A 23,970-nucleotide genomic window follows, 5' to 3' on the forward strand; every position below is an offset into this window, starting at 1 on the left:
CCCATGCATTTTTTAAAACCTGCACGATAAATGTTGAGTCACATTTGATGCCACCTTTAGTATGGCTTTTAGTGTGATCAATATCTGGGTGGAAGACAGGCAGAGAGCTCCAGATTACCCCCTCTGATCTCTCCAGGGAACGGTGGAATACACATGTGAAAAAGAAATTTAACTTTATGTCAAGAGACATGGGTGGGTGGGAAATGATAAGCCACATAAAAACAACCTGTTAGGGGTTTATTTCTCTGGACACATTGTTTCTGCCTTGGCAACACAATGTTTACAATATGTAAAATTTCTACATACATATGAAGATTATAAAAATTTTAAAAAACTGCACAACAGAGGCAAACTAATACCTCTCAGCTCTGCAGTGGAAGAAGTAAAATTCAATGGAAGTAAAATTCAATGGAAGTAAAATTCAATGGAAGTAAAATTCAATGGAAGTATAACTCAAAAAGTTTCCGAATACATTAAAAACATGGTGTGCAGAAGAAAATGCAAAATCCATAAAAACAATGGAGCAGTTCCATCTTCCATGGTAGAATCAACGAAGCAAATTAGTGATTTCATAGGGCGGATTAAAAAAGGACGAAGGGGTATTGTGTTTTCCCCTGTCCCTGCTTCCTAAATGACATTTCTTGGCTAGTCCTCTATATCGATGCTCCTTATTTGAACTGGTTATCAATAAGAGTTCCTTTCATTTTGGCCTTCTTCGCTTCCAGCTCAGCCTGATTAAAACAAAATTTTAAAAAAATTAAAGGGTAAAATTTTATTAAATATTCTTGGAATATCCCTAAATCCAGTATTAATTACTATGTTGGTGCTTCAGAAACACAGACAAAAGACTAGAGGAATGTTACCTCCTGCTTTGCTAGTTTTCAAATTGTATTCCAGGGAATAGCAAGTTTCTCAGCAGCTTAACCAAGTATCCCTTGTGTTCCTGAATATGCACTTCACTGGCCACTAATCACATTTCTTCACAATCTGACATACCGCCATGCCTGGATATACCACGAGCAATTCCAGACATTTCATGCCTCTCTATCTAGGTCTCAAGAGCTCCCTCCAGACACGCTCCCCCCACCCCCTCACTGGCCCTTGAGATGAAACATGTTTCCCTAAACCTGCTGTAATGGTCTGAATATTACCCAGCCCAGACAGCTAGCTGCAGGAAGGCACTATTCCAGACCTTTCTTGATAAAACAGTTCAGTGCTTTTCTAGAACAAATGCTTCACAACATACTGGTGGCACAAAAATATCTGTAGAGTTCATCATGCCTGTCTGCCTGTCTGCCCTTGTAAGATGTGCTGTTAAAAGAGGGGAAATGTGCTTATTTGGATGACTATATCTCAGCTTAATAAGCTTTGTGGGAGCACACACAGCTCCCTCACTCGTCCCTGTGCAGAAGGAGAGAATATATCAGGAAATATTCAATTAATCGCAGTTTCCCTTTTTTCTGCCTAGACTAGGAAAATGTCTTTGACAGCACTGGAACAGGACAACTTGCTAATGTGGAATTCTGTGCTGCAGCTGACCCCTGCTGGAAGCCAGTACCTATGAGCTGATTAGCAATGATTTCAAGCCCTGCTCAGATCAACAGGGAACTTCCTTTGTAGGAAGTGACTTCAACTCAAGCCACACTACAATAGAACACTGGGTCACCTGATGTCATTGTGACATGGAGGTGGTTACTCCAGGATCCAGTCTGCTGGTTGGAAATGTTTCCCCACCCCTGAGTCTGGACTGGGAGGGATTCTAACAGTTTTCTCACTTGTGCAGTCAGAAGGCTTGTTCCTGGCTTAGCTAACTAAGGGATTATCCCCTCTTACCTTTTGCCCTGCACTTTCCAGGCACATGTCCACGCTTTAACGCTCCGTGTCTGAGCATCTTATTTTTCCTTTTGCCCCAAGTTTCCCACAGAAAAATCTGCTCTTTAAAGCTGAATCGGAGCAAATGTCAATTTGGGTTTTCCACAGATTGACGTTTGCTCCAATTGAACTTTAAAGAGCAGTTTTTCACATGGAAAGTTCTGGATCAAAAAAAAACACCCCAAAGCAGGGTGTGTGTTTGCTTGCATGTGAAGCTTTAAATTGTGGATCATTACTGAGAAAAGCAGAGAAAGGTAAGTGTGGATAAGCCCTAAGCTAAAATGTGATTGTCTGAAAGTAGCCAGTGAGCTGAATCTTACTAGCATATAAAGAAAATGATTGCATCTAGCCCAGGGGTCTGCAACCCGCGGCTCCGGAGCCGCATGCGGCTCTTTTACATCTTTGCTGCGGCTCCGGGGTGGATACTAGCGAGGGGAGGAGGCGCATTGTGCGCCCCGACACTCCTCACTGTGGCGGGCACTGTACTGGCTGTGACGTCGCATGGGGGCAGTGCGTGCGTTAGTCACGCACCGTCCTGACGTCACCTTCCCACCCGCTGTCAGATCGTGGCTCCGGAGATATATTTGTTTTAAATATCGCAATGGTTTTGCGGCTCCCAGTTGTTGTTTTTTCTTCGGAAACGGGTCCAAGTGGCTCTTTTTGTCTTAAAGGTTGCAGACCCCTGATCTAGGCCATCCATGAAATGGGAAGGAAGGAAGGAGAGAGAGAGAGAGAGAGAGAGAGAGAGAGAGAGAGAGAGAGAGGGAGGGAGGGAGGAGACAACTCACCAGCTCCTGCAGCCTTCTCTTGCTCATGCCCTTCCGCTCCAGCTGCTTCTCAATCACCTTGGCGTTCTGTGCATACGAATCGGCAATTTCTCGCTGGAAAAACACACGAGAGTTAGGGAAGTTAACACAAAGTCCAACACTTAGTAGTACTCTGCACCAGAAAAAGTCATTAAAAAGACATTGCAAGTTAAGGAAGTGGCATTACACTTTTCTCCCTACCCCACCATCTATTTTGGGAAGGTATTTAAACTCCTCAACTGCTAACTCAACAATCCCTTTCTGGTGCCTTGATTTCCATTGGAAGCCGATACATATACCCTCAGGGTCCTTTCCAACTCCCTCCCTACCCCATAATAAAAAATGTTTACTCAGCAGTATAACGTGGTACAGCTTTTGTTTGGCTGTACCATTTGAGGCTACAGAGGATGAGACTTGAATGCTCAGCCTATGAGAAACCACCCTCTGCAGAGAGCAGCCCAAGATAGTGGAACAGTCTCCCTTGGGAGGTGGGTGGACTCTCCTTCCTTGGAGGTTTTTAAGCAGAGGTTGGACGGCCATCTGTTGTGGATGCTTTAGCTGAGATTCCTGCACTGCAGGGGGTTGGACTGGATGACCCTTGGGGTCCCTTCCAACTCTATGATTCAGTGATATCTATTTCTATTTTTTGCTCACTGATCTATATTAAGAATAGTTCCATGGGCTTGTGGCTCTTCAAGAGATGCTTCCTTACCCCTCCTCACCAGCTGCAAAGTGGCTTTCATGTGTATATACTATGACACCAGCCTTATATTAAACAGCTCGCCTCCTTGCCATAAGTGACCAAGAATTCTATGCATGAGAACGAGTGGGCTTCATGGTGGAGGGATTGTTCGCCTTGTTACTCTTCTGGCAGCCCACGCAGTAGAAGGCAGTTTCTTTCGCAAAAGATTACCATTAATTTATAGTGCTTATGTCACTCTTTCTATCCAAGACGCTCTCGGGGCAGATCGCATAAAGTTATCACAGCAAAAAGCTCAGTGGCATCAGGAAGAGAAACATCATGATGCACTTGGTATTTCCAGACCTCATCCTTGGCCTTCCCCTAGTGTTTCCTTTTGGTCTCCACCTACTAGGTGTTGGAAGCGCAAAGCAGGGTTCATTCAGTTTGCAACAAGGGTTAATTCTGTTATTGTTAAAGCAACCAGCCAAGGGGAGGACAGGTAAAGCCATTGCTTAGCAACCAGACAGAGTGGCATGATCTTCACAGGGATAGAAAGGGGCCTGATTGGCTGTGTAGTTCTGAGGGAGCTTTTCCTCTGCATGTTTAGTTGAATGTCTCCCAGCTATGTACAAAGCGTCAGCAAAGGAAAGACAAAACCTCCCTATTCCTTTCTCCTTGGAGTATGCACTGTTTTTGCTCAGTTTCCCCAGTAACGTGTTTATCAAGACTTTTTTCTCTGGAGGCCATCTGGGTTATTTAAGTCACTTTGCTAATGCCAGGCAACAGCTCCCACTGCTGTCCTCTGAGGCAAAGGAGTGGGGCTAGTACCTGGAATTCAGCCCACTTTGCTGGCAGTTGCACCTGCAACAGCTTCCCTTTCTCTGCAGCCAGCATGGAAACATAGGCTAGTAGTCTTTCAGGACACCATAAAAAAATTCCTTCCGGTAGCACCTTAAAGACCAACTAAGTTAGTTCTTGGTATGAGCTTTCGTGTGCATGCACACTTCTTCAGATGCATGCACACGAAAGCTCATACCAAGAACTAACTTAGTTGGTCTTTAAGGTGCTACTGGAAGGAATTTTTTTATTTTGACTATGGCAGACCAACACGGCTACCTATCTGTTTCAGGACACCAGTTACTGTTGCAGGCTTATTTGCAAGGGTGTATGACATGCACGTTATGTATTCATGGTGCCTCTTTTCTCTACCCCTCAAAGGCAGCTGAGACTAAGAGGCAGCAGCACATCCATGCCGACATGATAAGCTTTGTGGCAGAGTGGGAGGTTTCAAATGCAGTTCTCCCTGGCCAAAATCTTTGCTGAGGCGCTCCCTGCTGCTAGCTGCCAATGCTGGTGGGTGTACCAGAGACAGAAATGGCCAGTAAAAGGAGGCCAGCCTTGAATAAAGCCATCACCATGTGTGCAGGTGCAGCAACCAATTGGCGTGAACTTCTGGGAGATAGTCAGCAACAAGCACAGCATTGGCCCCACAGACAGCTACCACAGAGAAAGAAACCTGCAGCTGGAGAGGATCAGTGAATACTACAATGGGGGGCACTGTGGTCTAAACCACTTGGGCTTGCCGATCAGAAGGTTGGTGGTTCGGTTCCCTGCAACGGGATGAGCTCCTGTTGCTCTGCCCCAGCTCCTGCCAACCTAACACTACGAAAGCAGGTTAGTGCAAGTAGATAAATAGGTACTGCTCCAGCGGGAAGGTAAACGGCGTTTCCATGCACTCTGGCTTCCGTCATGGTGTACCGTTACACCAGAAGCGGTTTAGTCCTGCTGGCCACATGACCCGGAAAGCTGTCTGCGGACAAACGCCGGCTCCCTTGGCCTGAAAGCGAGATGAGCGCCACAACTCCATAGTTGCCTTTGACTGGACTAAACTGTCCAGGGGTCCTTTACCTTTTACCTTTACTACAATGAAGCATCTGGTAACAAGTACATCTCCCATGCAATCCTTGTTGACTTGAAACCTGGCGCAACAGACTCAAGTCAGGTCTGGACTTTTGGGCCAGATCTTCAGACCTTACATGTATGCACACAGACCTGTGTCTTTGGCCACAGTGGTGCTGTAAACAACTATGCCGAGGGCCACTGCACAGAGGGAGCCAAGCTAGTGGACTCTGTGTTTGATTTGGTAAGGAAGGAGTCCAAAAGCTGTGACTGCCTGGGCGGTGGCACTGACTCTGGGATGGGGATGAGCAACATCAGCAATATCAGTGTAGCATGAGTGTAGTGCGAGTGTTTTGGGGGACAGTCTGTTCCACTCTAGTGATATATGCATTTTCTGTTCTCCTTGGCTCTTTCCCTGTTGACTTTGCAACCAGATTTACTCATTGTGTCCTTGTAGTTGCAAATGACATATGAAGAAGTCCCTGTCTAAACATCTGATTCAAGCATAAAACACTTTTTTTGTGTTTCACAAATAATAATAATCCTACATTCTAACCAGTTAACCATACTGGAGCTCTTCCCAAAAGGGAAAAAGTCAATTTACAGGGCCAGCAACTGCAGAGGCCAGCTCACGCACCAATCTGAACTAGCTTGCCAAATAAGATGGCTACAGAAAGGCAGCCTAAATTTTGCCTACTACCACAGGGAAGGAGAGATAAAACTCACCGCTTCAATCTCCTCCTCCTCTTCATCAATGGTGGAGACTGTGACCGAACTGAATTTGCCCATGTCTTTCGTCCGTTTGGTCATCATCACCTTGAAAACAAAGGCATGTATATTTTTAATTAAGTGTGCATCAGCTTGGAGCTTAGAACAGTGGCAAGGAACCTGGAGCCTTCCCTATATTGCTGGACTCCAAGCTCCTATCTGCCCTAGCCAGCATGACTAGCACTCAGGGATTATGGTATTTGTAGTACAGCAGCATTTGAAGGGCCACATATTCCTCATCCATGGCTTAGAATATGGAGAAGCAACTGTGTTCACAGCACCAGAACAGCCTCTTCTAAAGTGTAGCAGTAACAGGAAGAGAAAATAATTCACTTTTGGTGGAACTAGAGCAGAACAAAGGGCTGCCTAGCCCAGGCATGGGTCATCCCTGGTCCTCCAGGTGCTTCTGTCTGGACCTTGGAATTCTCCCCAGGTTACACAGCCCTCCTTGAGCATTTTTGCTTCACTAGAAAGTATATTTGAACTCTGATCATACTTCTTGATTGCCTGGATAGAGAAAGAGGGGGATTTGCAAGTTTGCATAGAAATGAGCCTACTGTTCGCCTTTGTTGCCTCTGGCCCTGCCCACCACTAGTATGCTGTCCCCAGAAGGTGGCCAACCCTAAGCTTGAAGGCCACAGCCATCTCCTACTGTTCAAGCTGAGCAACAGCCAGGCAATCAGAGCCACAGTCTCAGTTTTGAGCTCCCAGCATGGAAGCAGCCATGATTCCACAGACTCCTCGTCCCTACCTTCTTGGGTGGCTCTTGCTTCTGGGTGTAGATGTTCGTTTTTCCAAAGCCCTGTCCAAATTTGACCACAGCACCATCAACAATGAATGTTACTGGGGCGTTCTTCTGCTGGTGGTGGTAGAAGAGAAGAAGTCCACACCTAACAAGTAGGGGGATGGGGAGAAAAATAAAATAAAAAGAATGAATGATCTGCTAATTCATTGGACATTAAATAGAATCACATTGGCTGGTCAAGTATTGCTCAAGTTGTGACAAAGTTATAAAAGCTTCTGAATGGAAGCTAAAATGTCGAGGTTTTTAGGGGGGGAAAGGGGGTTTACAGCTGTAAAAGATTAAGTAAAAGAAAAGAATAAGGGATAAATCTGATAAAATTAAGTGCTAGGATTTGCTGAAATAATTTTGGGAATTGGGATGTAGAAAGGGGAGGTTTGGGGGAGTCGACGAAGTAAGGTTTATGGAAAAAAAGCACATGAAATTATACATGTTTGTTTCTTTTTTTTGTTTGTGTTGTCTATAATTTTTTTTTGTAAAACCAATAAAAAATTCTATTAAAAAAACAACAACAAAGTTATAAAAGCTTGAATCTCTCTCTCCCTTTGTGTGTGTGAGAGAGAGAGTGAGAGTGTGAGAGAGAATGTACCTTTATGTGTGTGTGTACAAATAATATTTTAATTACTTATTTAGGAGTTTCATATAATGCTTAATCGAAGAACTTTCCAAGCAGTTTACAAATAAAATTGTAAATAAGACACTGCTAAAATTCCCAAAATACCTATGACGTCATACTCACTTTCCACACTTTTTTCTGTACTGCCGTTCAATGCCTTCCGGCCTGGGGGAGGAAGAGAGATAGTGTTGACTGTATGAACAGAAGACCCTAACCACACATACTCTGCGCTGAAGAACTGAACACAAAACCCTAACAATGGCAAGAAAGAAGATCACTGGCTTGGGGTGAAAAACATTCCTCTCTCCTGCTATATATTAACAGCGAACTGGTTTCTCCAGTGTCAATCTTTCTGTAATTATAATGGCCCCGTCTACACTAAATAAGGAGGTATCAGCAGCCAAGGGAGACCCCAAGGTTTATACAAGTAAGAAAACAAACCTTTAGCAAGGACACCCAACTTCTGAGTAAACCATTTTCAGTTCTGTTCTGTCCATATGCAGGCTAGTAGAGTAAAAAATGGCAGCCAAGGAACCACAAGGGTGATTAGGCGTTATGCTTGCACAGCGACTTTGTGGAAGAGGCTGGATTTTCCTACCTGCGGAGATAAACGTTTTCCTCCTCTTCGGTGTTGCAGAATTTGTGGGCGTGTTTGGCCGCATCAATCACCCGGGCCCTGTCTCGAGGTCTCATGGGCAGCTTCTCCAGCTGACAATCTGCAGAAACACAGAGACGAGGGGTAGTTTTTCACCACATAAGGACAAAATTCTGTCCTGTTAAAGGTCCCTGGGGTCATCTGTTTTTAGTAAACTAACTGGGAAGAAAATACAAATTTCCATATATTTAAAATGTACTTTCACCCTCACAGCATGTTATAAAGTAGGTCTTTATTATTCCTTTCCCCGCAATTTTATTATTATTATTTTTAAAAACATGCAAATGTTTACCCAACAGTGAAGGCAGAACATTGTTGCAGATGCTGTGGGTTGTTAGGAGGCCTTCCCAGAGCTACAATTCCCAAGTTCCCTGGGAAGAGGGATTCATTATTAAACCATTCTGGGAACTGTAGTACTGTAAATAGGGGAATAGGTGTCTTCTAACAACTCAGTACCTTTGGGAAACTACAGTTTCCAGGATTCCTTGGGGAAATACGACTGTTTAAAATGGCATGATACTGCTTTAAATATAAAGCTCCTAGGCGACCTAAGTCCCACTGAACTCAATGAACAATAAAAGAGAAGTGTATAAAATTGCTCGTGGTGTAGAAAATACAGATAGAAAGGTCCCCCCCCCTCTCATAGAACAAATAGGCCTGTTCACACCAAATGTGTGCAATGTTATCTCTGCAAATGTACAAGTGTTTGTATGACGTTTTTATTAGTTTTAAAAGTACACGTTTCTATTAGTTCAGCTGCTGAACTTTACATGTGAATAACTATAAATAAACAGACTGACTATTTGTAAACACAGGGACAGAGATTGAACACGCAGAACCCCTGAGTTGGAAGGGAGCCTGTGGGTCATCTAGTCCAACCCTCTGCAATTAGAAAATCTCAACTAAAGCATCCATGACAGACAACCACCCAGCCCCTGGGGCAGCTCAGTTGGTGGAGCATGAGACTCGTAACATCAGGGTTGTGGGTTCAAGCCCCATGTTGGGCGAAAGATTCCTGCATTGCAGGGGATTAGACTAGATTACCCTTGGGGGTCCAAGACTCTATGATTTATTGGGGCACGAAAGCAGAAAATAGGGTCTGCCTCCTGGTGGTGGGGTATATTTACCAAACCATTCCTTGGTCCATGTTTTGCATTTTTATGTCGTAAACCGCCCTGTGATCTTTGGATGAAGGGTGGTGTGAATGAGCTAAATAAATATATGATTATAGCACCAAGAGGGGAACGGGCCTCGTGAGATGTCTCAGCGGCGCCCAAATCAATCCAAATATTGAGGTTTTGCTCCCCGCACCCCCACCCGATGGCAGCGCCTTGAACAAACTGCAGTTCCCGGAACCCCTTGGTGGGGGTGGAGAAGAAGGAAGTCCGCGGCCGTTGACACAGCAGCATCGCTGAAATTTAAGCCTGCCTGCCTTTGCCTAGCCTACCTCGCAGGGTGGTCGTCGCGGGAAAGGACCGCGCCGGCTAAACCCAGAGCCCCGGGTAGGTGCAAGGCGTGGGATTGAAATGGAGGAAGCGGAGAAGGGAAGCGCTGCCTGCGGGATCGGGGCCGCCCCTACCCGGGTTCTCTATGCTCACCCAAAACCAGCACCATCTGCCCGCACAGGCAGTAATAGACGTGCAGGGGCTTCTCGCCGTCGTCGTACTCCTCCCGGTCGCGGGTGTCGGAGCAAACCACGGAGCGGGACACCACCTTGGGCATGGCAGCGGAGGAGGAGGGGATCGGGCCCCTGCTAACCTCCTATGCCAGCTGCTCTTGCTCGCGAGGAAGTGCGTTTAGGGTTTTACGACTTTTTTACAAAGGCCCATAGGGCTATCTTAGCTCTGAACGAAGCCTGCACCTACACTTCCGGTTCCCAATCGACGATACACGAGGGTGCCAGCAGGAATAAAATATATTGGCGGTGGGAGCGGGCTAGCGAAATAAGCCTCTCCCCACATGATCGAACTCATTACACATCATTTGAATAGTGAGGCCCATTAACTTGGGGTGGGGTGGCCCCTCAAATATGTTGGGGGCGGGGGGGAAATGAAGAGACCTCATCCCCTAGGAGTTGGCTCCTATACCGATGCAAAAGGCATGGGGGAGGAAACATTCTCTAGGAGAAGGGAGGCGCAGCGAAGCTCCCAAGCCCTCTTCGTATTGTCTTTCTGCCCCGCATTCTTCGGGCTTCGCATATGAACCGGAAGCGAGGGTTTTGTGCAATGCTTATAGGGATTCCCCATCCCCCTACTTTTAAACCTCTATAGCTTAGTGGCGTCACTGCGTTCTCTCTCCGCCAGGGGACTCTCCGCCTTCAAACCGATGGGAAGGGCTTCAAGCCAATCCCTCGTTCTGATTGGTTCTCCTCCCGGCCAATCCCAAAACGGCCCGAACGCCTTGTGCAGTTTTCGAGGGATGCTCCTAAAACATTGAAACTTTTTCCTGCTAAGTCATATCGGATGCTGGATGTTCCTGCGACTTCGTTGCCAGCCATGGTTGAGGCAGCATCCGCAGAGTTGTCAGTAGTCGGCATTTAAGGGCGTTTGGGAAACATTCTTCTAAGCATTTTCTTAAGTTGGTTATACACCATCTCCCAAAATTATTTTATTATTCTCCAAGACTTCCATGAATGATAAAATGTGCCTGTTTTTTCTTTGCACTTCCAGCATAGGTCATCTTTAGACCGTCCTGGGTGATGTATTGATATATTGTCCAGGCACATTTCTCTTTTAGTGCATAACTAGCTGTGATTTTAAAGTTTATTTTCCACAATTGTTCCCACAGGTTCAAATCAACATTATGACCCACATCTTGTGCCCATTTAATCATAGATTTCACAAATTCTTCTTTCGTTTCCCAATTGAGTAATATTCTGTACATTTTAGATTAATTTTTAACTCTAGATCTTAATATTTCTTCTTTGAATTGTGATGGTATACTTTTATGCAAATCCCAATTTCTTGTCTACCTTAAATTTTGAATTGATTTGGTTATAATATAGCCAGTGCAACACATATTCTTTAATCCCTTCAATTTATTTCATTTTTTTGTTCTTTTGAAAAGTCTTAACAATTCATTATAGGCACCCAAATTATTCCTTGTGTCAGCTTCTGTTGGGGATAACCATGTTGGTGTTTTGTTATCTAATAAATTTTTGTATTTTCCCCATACCCTAATTAAGTTTTTTTTTTATAATAACATGGTTGGCAAAGCTTTTATGTATTCCAGCTTTTCCATACCGAATACAAGTGTGCCAACAGTATTTGATGACATGGCCCTCCAAGTCTAGCAACTGTGTATTTTCTAGCAGCAGTACCCAATATTGTATCCAGCACAGGGAAGCAGTTTCAAAATACAATTCTAAGTCAGGGAGTGCGAAAACTTCTCTATCTTTTATGTCAATAAGAATCCTAGGCTTTATCCTAGGCTTCTTCCCTGCCAAATAAACTTAAGACAGATCTTTTCGCCACTCTTTCAGACATTGTTTGGAAAAGAAATAGCATTTTTTGGGAGAGTATTCATTTTTATTGCCAAGATTCTCCCCAATAATGATAATTGCATTTTGCCCAATATATCTAAATCTTTTTAAACTTCTTTCCAAGTCCTTGCATTGTATCTTTATAGATGTTATTTATTAATAGCGACACTCCTATGTACTTAACTTTATCTTCCATCTGGTAATTTCCCCTGATTGGGTTGGTTATCCATGTTCTTAACTAACATTTTGGTATTATCTTTATTTTGAAGCCCACCAATTTTCCAAATTTGATTATCTCCTTTAATAGTTCTAGTACACTTTCTAAGGGTTGTTCCAGAGTTAAGACAATATCATCCATGAAAGCTTTTATTTTGTAGTTTGCCCACTCTTATTCCTCTAATTTTATCATTATTCCTTATATTTTGCAATAAAACTTCTAGGGTGAGAATAATAGCGGAGAGAGTGGGCACCTTTGTCTTGTTCCTTTCATGGTACTGCATTTTTCTGAGATGATGTTGTTTACTATAATATTTGCCAATTATTCCTTATGTAAAGTGTTGATACCTCTTAAGAAGGCATCACCTGGTTCCATTTTTTCAAACACTTCTTTCATAAATAACCAGATGATGTCATGCTTTTTCTGCACTGAGAAAAATCAGGGCAGCCGTTTTTTCACTGTGTACCTTCAGATATTCTATTATGTTGTTAACTTTCCTTACGTTATTTTTCAGTTGCCTACCTTGGAGAAATCCCACTTGATCCATATGGATCAACTCATTCAACACTTTTTAAAGCAATCCCACCCCGCAAATAGTTTTGGAGCCTTCTTGCCTCTAGCCTAGCCCTCACCCCTTTTCCTGTTCCCACTGGAGTCTTCTTTTGCTTGCCACGCCTGCGGGCTCTCTTCCGGCCAATGCTGCCAATGACAGATCTTAAAAACTTGGGGTCGGTGAGATTCGGTTGTGTCTTGCTCCTCGTGAAGTAGGGTGAAATGTGAGGAGTGTTGCAAGCCGGTGCAGAGGCAGAAGGTCTGGCCGAGATGGTAGAGAACGGCTTCTCTGTCAGGGGCTTCTTCCTAACCCAGTGGAACACCAGTATCATACGCCTCTTGGACATGCTGAAGAAGGTGCTGGAGGCCCAAAGACCAGGGTGACTTCAAAGCGGAGGACGCAGCAGTCAGTTCCCTATCAATGGTGCCAAATCCAAGCAAATGTTAGCTCCAGTCCTGTTAAATCAATCCAGCAATTATGAACGTTAAATAAGGGATTAATTCCTCAGGCAGCATGAAAAGACTTTCTGTGGCTTTTGAATAGATGGGAGCCCCCAACTACTGCCACTGTTGACAGCCTGTTGCCCCTTATATCTGCTTGAATGGGTTATGTCACAATGGTTCCTTCATCAGGTGTTTGTGAGCATGAAAATGCTGTTGGGAGTTTCAGCAATGAAGGCTCAGGCATAACATACTGTTTGAAAGTCTGAACATTTCCTCTTTTTTATTTAACAAAATTTATATACCACTTTTATAATTTATATACAAATTATTAGGAGAGTAAGTTAAAAATATACTGTAGTTTATTCACTTATAGGCTAGTTAACATACTTTATTCCTTCTTATACTTCTATCCCACCTTTCCTCCACAGAGCATACACACTTCAGCCTCCACCTTCTCCATTTTATCCGGACAGCAATATTGTGAGCTAGGGCCATAGCTCAGTGGTAGAACAGCTGCTTAGCATGCAGAAGGCATCAGGTTCAGTCCCCAGCATCTCCTGGTGGGACTGGGAGCGCTCTCTCTGCGCTTCGGAGGCTTTGCGTTGCTATTGCTGAAGCCAAGGAGCCTGCATTCGCTCCATAGGAACATTTCCCTTTAATTTGGGAGGGAGAAAAGTGCGTCCTATAGAGCGAAAAATACGGTAACTCTACAGAATAGGCACCTGAATGTAGAAGCAAATCCAAAGGGGTGTGTATGTGGAAATAGTAACTGGGATCTGTAAGTCCTTGGCGAGACCTTGAAGTGCTTGCCAGTCAACTAATAAAAGAGTTCACTGCTTCCAGGCCCTTCTTCCCAGGGCTCGCCTGGCATTGTCCAAACAATAAAGTCTCTACCCGGAACTTCAGTCCTGCAGCAGGAATCCCTGAAGTTCTCTGCTCCAGTCCCTAGTTTCCCTTTACCAGCTTACCACCAGCCTGTTTCTCCTCCGCCTGTTCTTCCTGCAAACCACATCAGTTAACAAACATGGCTACATACGCTATAATGTTATTGTACTAGTTAAATACATTGTTTAAATTGTTATTAAGGAAGTGAATATTTTTCTCCTTCCAATAAAGTACAGGAGAAAAGTTGTCCAAATATAAACTGTTAACTTATTAAACCTCACAATAATTTCATAATTATCCGTCTATGTATGTATGTGCTTTGCTTTTATTTAGTTTATGGGAAATGTTACTGAATATTGCCGTTGCATTTTTATTGTGCATTGTTCCATTATTGTTTTTTATTGTTTATATTGTTAAACAGTGGGTTTTATTTCAGTTGGGCGGGTGGGGCAGCCAACATGATACCCTGCAGGTGATTGTTGGAATAAAGCTCCCATTAGCCCCAGCAGCATGACCAGTGGGCATGCATGATGGAAGTTATAGTGGAACATCATCCAGAGGGCACGAGTGAGAACACAGAGTGAGCTGAACCATTGCAACACCTGTGTGTAGGTACCAGTGGCACGATGTTATCTCAGATAGCCTCTTGCCATTGTTATAGCTTCTCTCAATTCCGGAAGGAATATTGGAAGTCAGCCCGTATAAACTGGGCAGAAAGCCTTACCACAGTTTCTTTCAGTGTTACATACACCAGCATTCATCTCAGAGCGGTCTAAAGGCATGTGATGCTGCCACGTTATTGTTGTTTTAATTGGGTTTTGTTTTGTTTTTTAAATGCTGCAACATTGTTAAAGCTACATAAGGGTCAGACTCATCATCACTTCAATAGTAGATTGCCTGGGAATTCTCTATAAATGGTTGAGCTTCCTGAAGGAAGAACGCAGAACACAGCATGTTAAATAAAAGAAGCCACAAGCAACAAACTCTTCTCCCCCCCCCCGTGTTGTTGGTTCTCCTCCCCCCCAGAGTAAATCCCTTCTGGTTGGCATGACTGAATGCAGCTGAATGGGAGCCAAGCAAGAGATAGAGTAGGGGGCCAAATGACTAAACTGCTAATATTAGCCTTACTCTGTCATTTCACCTGGAGCTTAAATGCACATGCAAGGAAGTGAGAGGATGCACAGGTGTGCCAGGTCTGAGTCATACACACATAAACATATCCCTGTCACCCTTAGTGTGTTCATCGCCTGCAGTGGGGATGTCAAATTCAGATTCATTAATAAGGCAACAAAATACAGGTTGCAGTCAAAGTTTATACATAAGAATTATACAAAATGATAAAAATGGAAATCTATGCAATAATAAAAAGTACCTAAAAACCAGAACTGACCTCCTTTGAGGTACATGCCAAAGTTTCTCTCTGTCCCCACTGCTCTTTGCAGTGTTTATAGAGGCACTTTCCTTAAAACTTTGTGGGAACACTTAGTAAAAGAGATTAGGGAGAGATGCGTAGAACACAGCATGAAAATGTTTGTGGATGACACTCTCTTGATGCTCCAGAACCCCCAGGTGGGCTTCCCCTATATATTAGAGCAACTCAATAAATTCCACAAAGTGACATGTTTGCAAAGTAATTACAGTATTCAAAATCCACCATCCTTTTGGTCGACCTGAACACAGAGGATCACAACTGGCTTCTCTCTAACTCATGGTTTCTCTAACTTGAGTCTTCAGCTGTTTTTTTTGAACTACAACTCCCATCATCCCTGACTGCTAGTCCGGCTACCCAGGGATGATGGGAGTTGTAGTCCACAAACAGTCGAAGACGCAAGTTAGGGAAACCCTGCTCTAAACCTCCTGCCATAGTCCTGTGCACGATTAGGAAATGTTATGCTCCTGCAATTTGATTAGGTAAATGACAAAGTAAGTTATAACAGAGGAAAATAAGACAATTTGAAACAAATATATTATGTTTATTATAAAGGTACTAAAATTGAACTACAATTTTCTTTTGAAAGTGGTTACATAATAATTGAAAGGTACAGTAAGTTGTGAACTAAGGTAACAAATTGCTGACAATGTGAGTTCAAAGAATGCAATGTTGGGAGGACGTGAGGAGGTCCACAGGAGAGTAACTTTTGGAAAGATAATATGAAAGATCTTTAATTCTTTCTTTCTTTCTTTCTTTCTTTCTTTCTTCTTTTTTCTTATCTCTGTCTACTTATAAAATTTGTTTCTTGCTCACTGTTTTGTAACTGATGCTGTGAACTAATGGAAAGAAACACAATAAAAAATTTTAAAAAAATAAATAAACCTCCTGCCATAGTCCTAAGAATAGCTCTCACACCTGATATTAAACAGTTCCCTGAAGGAACTACAGGGAACTACCATTTTGCACATGGCCAAGGCATGATAATGTTGGTAGTAAGCAAGTGAGAGCCCAAGAGACAAATGGCAGCACCATTCTTTATTACGCACACCTATTTTACAGCACATGCCCCTTGATCACTTGTGTGGCTTACCTCCCAGCAGCACTGCACAGGATCAGGCCCTTAATGCTGTAATCTTAAGCAAGGGCCCTGCCCAGAGGAGAAGCTCCCAGTCCCTTGCACACCAATGAGAGGAAGCAAAGCATAGCATTATAGCATAGCATAGCATAGCATAGCATAGCATAGCATAGCATAGCATAGCATAGCATAGCATTCAATCATATATCATTCTCTCATAACATTGGAAGTAATGGGCATGGTTAACTTGGGCCCGCTAGGTCTACCACACCCTGGGAACAGCTTCAACTGGCTGGCTAAACCAAGAGAGGTAGCCAATGGGTCTCAAACCTTTGGTGAGTTAGGGACTTCCTCTGCATGTTGAAAAGAACCAAAATGCTCACCAGCTGGTCTCCAGTTCTTAGGGGATTCCGTGAGCCCACTAGGTGAAAGGATTCCCTGCGGTCGGAGGGTTTCAAGAAAACAGGCAAGACCCAGGCAAAACTTAAAGCAGAGTGGCTAAGAAGCCTGACCTTTATTTGTAAGCAAAACTGCTATAGCAGGATCTGCACTCCCCTTGCAAAGAGAAGAGTCAAACCACACCCAGAAGGTGCTCCCAACTTTTATTAGTTCCCCCATTTCCAGCTTTCATCATCACTACATCATTTCTACATCATCAGAAGGGGAGGTGCATGGGCAGAGCCTGGGTGTCAGGTAGCTATCCTTCGCGCCTTTTACCCATCACCTGACACCCAATAAAAACAAGATAATAAAACTACACTTCCTGACCCAACTGGTCAAGTTGCTCACTATCCTCTGTTCTCTGGAGTCAGAATCCATTCCTGGGCTGCAGCTCTTTGTGATCTTGATGGCTACCTGTCTGGCACTTGGGTTAGGTAAATGGCCATCTAGAGTCTCTTTTTCCTTATGCCAAACAGGACTAACCAGATACTTTGAGTGGATTCCATTTGGCTGCAGTAACTGTGTTACATGCTCTAGGTGGCACTGTTTGATAACATTCATTTGCTGGAGCTCGACAAGTCATTAAATACAGACAATTCTAAACACTCAGTTCTTTCATGTAATAGTGCCGTTCTCTCGTTCTTTTTTTTAGCTGTCTTTATTTACAGAGGCTGTCCACTTTATTTGGGGGCTTTAGGTAAGTACACACTGTTATGTAGTGTAGTTTCACCCTGGGCCAACAGGGGGATACTGTATATAGTTTTCACTCAGGTCTGTAGATAGTTTTCACTCAGGTCCGCGGCAGTTATTTTAGGCGGGAACTCTGGGCTGTGGTGGTTACAATGTTGACAGCCGGCTGCCTATAAATACAGGCCGGCTGAGCTGTTCTCAGCCAGTTCTATTCCAGCTTACCACAATAAAGAGCTACTTGAAGAAATCGCTGTGCCGGCTGCTATGTCAACCCACGACTTAACACTGGCGACGAGGATGGGATTGATGGACATCAGAGCACAGCCAGATGCGGCCAGCCTCTGAACTGAGCTGAATCACTGAGCTGAATCACAGAGCGAAATCACTGAGCGAAATCACTGGGCAGAACCAATTCAGAGCTGACTGTTCTGGCTAGAGCACTGGGTTCCATCCATCGCCCTTCACGCCGGCATCGGAATCATGGCTTCACTTGTGCCTCTACCGCCGTTTGCGCCAGCCTCTGAATCATGGGACTCCTACCTCGCTCGGTTCGACTGCTACCTCCAAGCCAACGAGCTGACAGCAGTATCAAAGGATCGGAAGCGGGGCCTATTCCTCAGCCTCTGTGGGCCTGAGGTGTTTGAGACGGCCCGAGCGTTGGTTGCGCCTGAAGCAGTCCAGGCAACACCATGGGACACGATCCAAGAGAAGCTCCGCAACCACTACGCACCAAAGCCGTCCAAGATTGCTGCCCGCCATGCGTTCTACCACCGGAACCAGGCAGAGGGGGAGTCAATCAACAACTACACCACCGCCCTGCGACAGGCTGCAATGCACTGTGAGTTCCGAGACTTAGACGATGCCCTGATGGATCGAATCGTCTGCGGGGTCCGGGACATCCATCTGCAACGGCGCCTCCTAGCCAAGCCAGACCTCACGCTACAGAAAGCCATTGAGGAGGCTGTGGCCTCAGAAGCTGCTGAACGCTCCGCCCAGGAGATCCGCAAGTCCAGCAGCCCGCGTCTTGCTAGGGAGCCAGTTCCGGTGCATCATGAAGAGGCCAGCAGTGAGGAGGCATCCTCCAGTGAAGACGATGACGTGCACCAGACAAAGCGGGAGCGCAGGAAGTTCCAACAGAAGTCCAAGGGCCAACCGGAATGTGCTGGCTGCGGAGGCAACCATTCCCGTGCCAAGTGTCGATTCAGAGACGCCATCTGTAGGAAGTGTTCCAGAAGGGGCCACATCGCTAAGGTCTGCCGATCGGCTCCGTCTGACACCCCCCCTTCATCGACTCGCAAGTCCAAGTCTTCACTCCAGTCTGCCAAGGAAAGTTGTTTCGCTCTCACCAACTGCCGCTGCCCGTCTGGAACCACGATTGGCCAAACCGACTCGACTACGCGACGCAAGCTGAACGTCACGGTGCTCATTGAAGGAGCTCCATGTGACATGGAGATCGACACCGGGTCTGCCCTGTCCATCGTGTCATGGAGCACCATCAAAAGACTGGTACCCAGAGTGTCCAAAAGGCAACTCGACTCTCACCGCGTACACCTGAGAGACTACCAGGGAAACGACATTCCCGTGGTAGGCGTTGGCCGGTTCCGGATCGCCTTCAAGGATTTTTCGGGCCTGCTCCGGTTGGTGGTGGTCGAAGGTCAGCGGCCAAGCCTCCTAGGGCTAGACTGGTTTGATGCCCTCGGCCTGGAAGTCACCGGCATCAACTGCATCTCTAACGCAGAGACTGAGGGTCTGGTCAAAGACTTTGCCGAGGTTTTTGACGGCACCTTGGGCCAATATACAGGTACGCCCATCTCCTTTAGCCTTGATCCACAAGTCGCCCCCATCAAGCTAAAGCCACGCCGGGTTCCCTTTGCTCTCAAGGCTAAGGTGGACGAACAACTGGACAAACTGATTGCCCAAGGAGTTTTGGAGCCGGTTGACCACGCAAAGTGGGAAACCCCCATCGTCACGCCTGTCAAGCCAGATGGGTCGGTGAGAATCTGCGCTGACTACAAGTGCACGATCAACAAGGCACTTCAGCAGCATGCTTATCCGGTTCCTGTTGTCCAACACCTGCTGCATTCCCTGGGTGAGGGTAAGGTCTTCGCTAAGCTGGACCTTGCCCAAGCCTATCAACAACTGCCAGTCGATGATGCCACTGCTGAAGCCCAGACGATCGTCACCCACCGGGGGGCATTCCGTTGCCGCCGGTTGCAGTTCGGGGTGAGTGTGGCTCCTGGCATCTTCCAAAGCCTTATGGAGCGTCTCCTGCAAGGGCTTCCGGGCGTGGTACCATATTTTGATGACGTCTTGGTGTCTGCAGACTCACACCAGCAGCTGTTCGAGCGCCTCCGTGCCGTGCTGACCAGGTTCCAGGAGGCCGGGCTCAAGGTAAAGAGGGAGAAGTGCCAGATCGCCGTTCCACAGGTAGAGTTCCTGGGCTATCTTATTGATGCCTCCGGTCTTCGTCCAACCACATCCAAGATCCGCGCTATCCAGCAGGCCCCCACCCCAAAGAACAAAACGGAGTTGCAGGCATTCCTGGGGCTGCTGAACTTTTATAACATGTTCCTGCCCCACAAAGCCACAGTGGCTGAGCCTCTTCACCGACTCCTTAGCACTAAGACGCCTTGGGCCTGGGGTCATCGGGAGACGGCGGCCTTCAACGCAGTCAAGGCTCTCCTTTCTTCAGACAGTGTGCTGGTACAGTACAGTGAATCCAGGCCGCTGGTCCTTGCCTGCGACGCCTCACCTTTTGGCATCGGTGCTGTCCTTAGTCACCGTTTTCCAGATGGAAGAGAAGCACCGCTCGCCTACTTTTCCAGGACACTATCTCCGACGGAACGGAATTACAGCCAGCTCGACAAGGAGGCATTGGCACTTGTGGCTGGAGTGAAGAGGTTCCATGAATACCTCTATGGCAGGACTTTTGACCTCATCACTGACCACAAGCCACTCCTGGGCCTCCTCGCCGGTGATCGTCCAACTCCACCGGTCCTCTCACCACGCATGCTGCGATGGACTGTTTTCCTGGCTGCCTACCACTACCGGCTCATCCATCGCCCGGGGAAATCGATGGGCCATGCCGACGCCCTCAGCCGTTGCCCTCTTCCAGCATTTGTGGAAGACCCGGCTCCAGCTTCATCGCTCCTTCTGATTGAGGATCTTCCGGCAGCGCCTGTATCGGCTGCCACTGTGGCCTCCGCATCTGCCCAGGATCGCACCATCAGCCGGGTGCTCAACTGGGTGTGGAGGGGGTGGCCACAAGGGCCTTTTGCATCGGAGTTCCAGCCCTTCGCAACCAGACAACATGAACTCTCAGCTCATCGCGGCTGCCTGCTGTGGGGAGACCGCGTCGTGATTCCCCAGGGACTCCGTCAGCGCGTCCTGGAGGCTCTGCACGTTGGCCACCCGGGAATTGTCAAAATGAAGGCGTTGGCTCGGTGTTACGTCTGGTGGCCTAATATGGACGATGCCATCACTGCCTGGGTGTCCGCCTGTCAAGCGTGCCAGGAGTCGAGGCCTGCACCACCGGCAGCTAAGGGACACACCTGGGAGACGCCAAAGACACCCTGGTCGAGGGTGCACATCGATCTGGCTGGCCCCTTTCACGGCCGGACCTTTATGGTAGTGGTGGACGCCTATTCCAAATGGCTGGAGGTCGCCCTAATGCCCTCCACCACTACCGAAGCTGTCATCCGGGTGCTGCGAGGCCTGTTTGCAACGCATGGGTGTCCTGATGTCCTTGTCTCTGACAACGGACCGCAGTTCACGTCAGGCACGTTTGAGCGGTATCTTTTGGGACTGGGCATCCGCCATGCCCTAACGGCACCCTTTCATCCATCCAGCAACGGGCAAGCGGAAAGAATGGTGCGCTCGACAAAAGAGGCACTGGCGCGCCTGGACCGGGGAGACTGGCATGAGCGGGTCGCCGAATACTTGTTCGTGCAACACATCACCCCTCATGCGGCCACAGGGAGGAGTCCTGCTGAACTGCTTATGGGCCGCCGCCTCAGGTCACCGCTCGACCGGCTACACCCAGACTTTGCCGTGGCTGAACCCCCAGGCTGTGCCAACGCACCACGGTCATTTGTCCCAGGAAACCAGGTCTTTGCCCGGAACTATGTGGGGGACATCCCTTGGGTGCCAGCCACAGTAGTGGGAGTCACTGGACCTCGCTCGTACCAGGTGGCACTCGAAGACGGACGCTTGTGGCGACGGCACATAGACCAGCTTAGGCGCAGGGTTGGGGACTTGGACACTACCGAGGTGCCCCCAACTGCGCTTGCGGCTCCAGAAGAGACACGTACAGATGGCGAGGCCCCACCTACACCTCCCTCGCAAACTGCCAGCGTGGAGCCGAACCAAGCCGTTTCAGAACAGACTCAGACCACTCCACTTGCGGAGGCTCCACCCACAGCAGCGGATCCAGGGGAGTTGGTTCCAACGCCACCTAGGGTCGCACCACAGCCTCAGCGAGAACTGTGTGGCCCTCCGGACTTGGCTACCAGTCCCCGGCGGTCTGGCAGAGTTTCCAAGCGCCCAACGTATTTAAAGGACTATGTTGTTGGACAGGTATCACTGTTGGTCTAAGTATGGGAAATGTAACCGATATGCTTTTGTGCTTATTTGAACCATTACGCGTAGTGCTGTATATAAGGAAACCATTACGATTGTAACTAACGCCTTATCTCGGTGGGGAGGGGTGTTATGTAGTGTAGTTTCACCCTGGGCCAACAGGGGGATACTGTATATGGTTTTCACTCAGGTCTGTAGATAGTTTTCACTCAGGTCCGCGGCAGTTATTTTAGGCGGGAACTCTGGGCTGTGGTGGTTACAATGTTGACAGCCGGCTGCCTATAAATACAGGCCGGCTGAGCTGTTCTCAGCCAGTTCTATTCCAGCTTACCACAATAAAGAGCTACTTGAAGAAATCGCTGTGCCGGCTGCTATGTCAACCCACGACTTAACACACACGATATAATCAAGAACAAAAAAACTGTTCTTGTTTTTTCTGTTGTTCAGATCTGCCCCCAGCCATGGGGGTCTTCTGGAGTTTGGGCATATGCATAATTGCTGGCTAATCTGTCTGCTTCCCTCTCCCCCACAGGAATAGCTTTGCAAAAAGAATGTAACAGCTACTTGACTCAGGACATCTATGGATATCTGCTGGAAGGTTTGTGGCCCCCCCATGCACATTTCCTAGTAGTCTCAGTGTCTGCATCTAATGAATAAACTGTGAATCTATTGTCAGTTACCCTGCCTGGTGTAATTTGTTTCACTGAATGTGCGAAGTATGTCAGTGTAGTGTATCAGAAGGCTTGTGGAGTAACCTTTCTGCAATTGTGGTGTTTCCCCCCCTCAGGAATAAAGTACAGTTTATGATGCACAGGATTCCTTCATAGTAACATTTCATATAAACATACAAGGTTGCCCCCCCCCCTTCACTGCGTTTAGCACAATGTGAAGCCAGGCTCCAGTAGATTGCAAGGACAAGACCAACAGTGTGGGTCCAGTGGTCAAGAAGGTGGTTTCTGCACATGCTGCGGGAAGGGAGCCCATCTAGGAGAAGGAAAACTCTGGTCCTAACCCTCCATTGCAGGAGATCTTCAGGAGAAGAAAAGGCGAAGGAGTAAACCCTACACAAATCCAGAGTGGAGTCCCTAAGGCGGTTGGATGGTGCCTTGTATGCCACCGTTTGGCAATTTTGGCAAACTGGTGCTGAACGTATTGCTTGGATTTACTTTGGACCACATCAGCAAGGCCGGGGGGGGGGGGGGCAATCTTTATGTTTGGGCAACCGAGGACCTCCATACACATTGCCCAGTATTGCACCCCAAAACAGCGGTTTGACTTCATCCCAGTAAGCACACTCCATTGTCACTCGAGGCAGACGGATGCCAACAACAATTGTTCCTGCACTGCAAGGGATTGGATTAGCTTTTGGGGATCCCTTCCAACTCCACAAATCTGTCCTGAACCTTCCAATATTCAGCTTCACTGGATGTCTACAAGTTCTAGTTAGGGTGGGGAGAAGCGGGTGGCAGTGGCGTAGCGTGGGTTGTCAGCACCCGGGGCAAGGCAAGTAATTTGGGCCCCTAACCCGTGGATTTGCGCCCCCTAACCCGTGGATTTGCACCCCCTAACCCCCAGATGTTGCGCCCGGTGCGGCCGGCCCCCCCTGCACCCCCCACGCTACGCCACTGGCGGGTGGCATTTTTCTATCCACTTTCCCCATGGCAATGCATCATTTTATCAACTTCTATCATGTCCCCTCTTTTTAGTGCAGAGAAAAGGTGAGCAGAAGGTGGCATGACCGAAGTACCTTCTTCATAAGGGAGTTGCTCCATCCCCTTGATCATTTCGATTGCCCTTTTCTGGACATTTCCCCAGCTTGCGTTGTTTATTAAATAGGCTGTGTTATTTCTTTGGAAGGCCCGCTGCAGGGAAACTGCATACACACCCTAAGAAATTTAAAGCACATGACTTCCACTCCCGAGGGAATCTTTGAAAGGAGTCTGTAAAGGGTGCTGTGAACAGTTTCCCATCGTTTGGTCGAGATATCCAACTCTTTATTCCATTCCTCCTTTAAGAACTGTGCATCAAACTGGTTTGCTACTAATAAACATTTATATAAGGTTATAGTGGGTTGT

The 23,970-nt window shown here is 46.8% G+C and overlaps 1 protein-coding gene across 1 annotated transcript; it reads right to left on the reverse strand.

The window, feature by feature from the left end:
* Positions 1 to 223: 223 nt before the first annotated feature.
* STEEP1 (STING1 ER exit protein 1) lies at positions 224 to 9,952 on the reverse strand. The gene is made up of 7 exons (XM_083486620.1): positions 9,699 to 9,952; positions 8,044 to 8,161; positions 7,569 to 7,610; positions 6,779 to 6,917; positions 5,986 to 6,075; positions 2,661 to 2,753; positions 224 to 731 (listed from the first exon to the last, which is right to left on the reverse strand). The coding sequence occupies exons 1-7, from the start codon at positions 9,820 to 9,822 to the stop codon at positions 669 to 671; spliced, it is 669 nt and encodes a 222-aa protein (XP_083342746.1). The 5' UTR covers positions 9,823 to 9,952; the 3' UTR covers positions 224 to 668.
* Positions 9,953 to 23,970: the final 14,018 nt, after the last annotated feature.

The sequence above is a fragment of the Podarcis liolepis genome, assembly GCF_965112155.1.
Source record: "Podarcis liolepis genome assembly, chromosome: Z".
Classification (NCBI taxonomy): domain Eukaryota; kingdom Metazoa; phylum Chordata; class Lepidosauria; order Squamata; family Lacertidae; genus Podarcis; species Podarcis liolepis.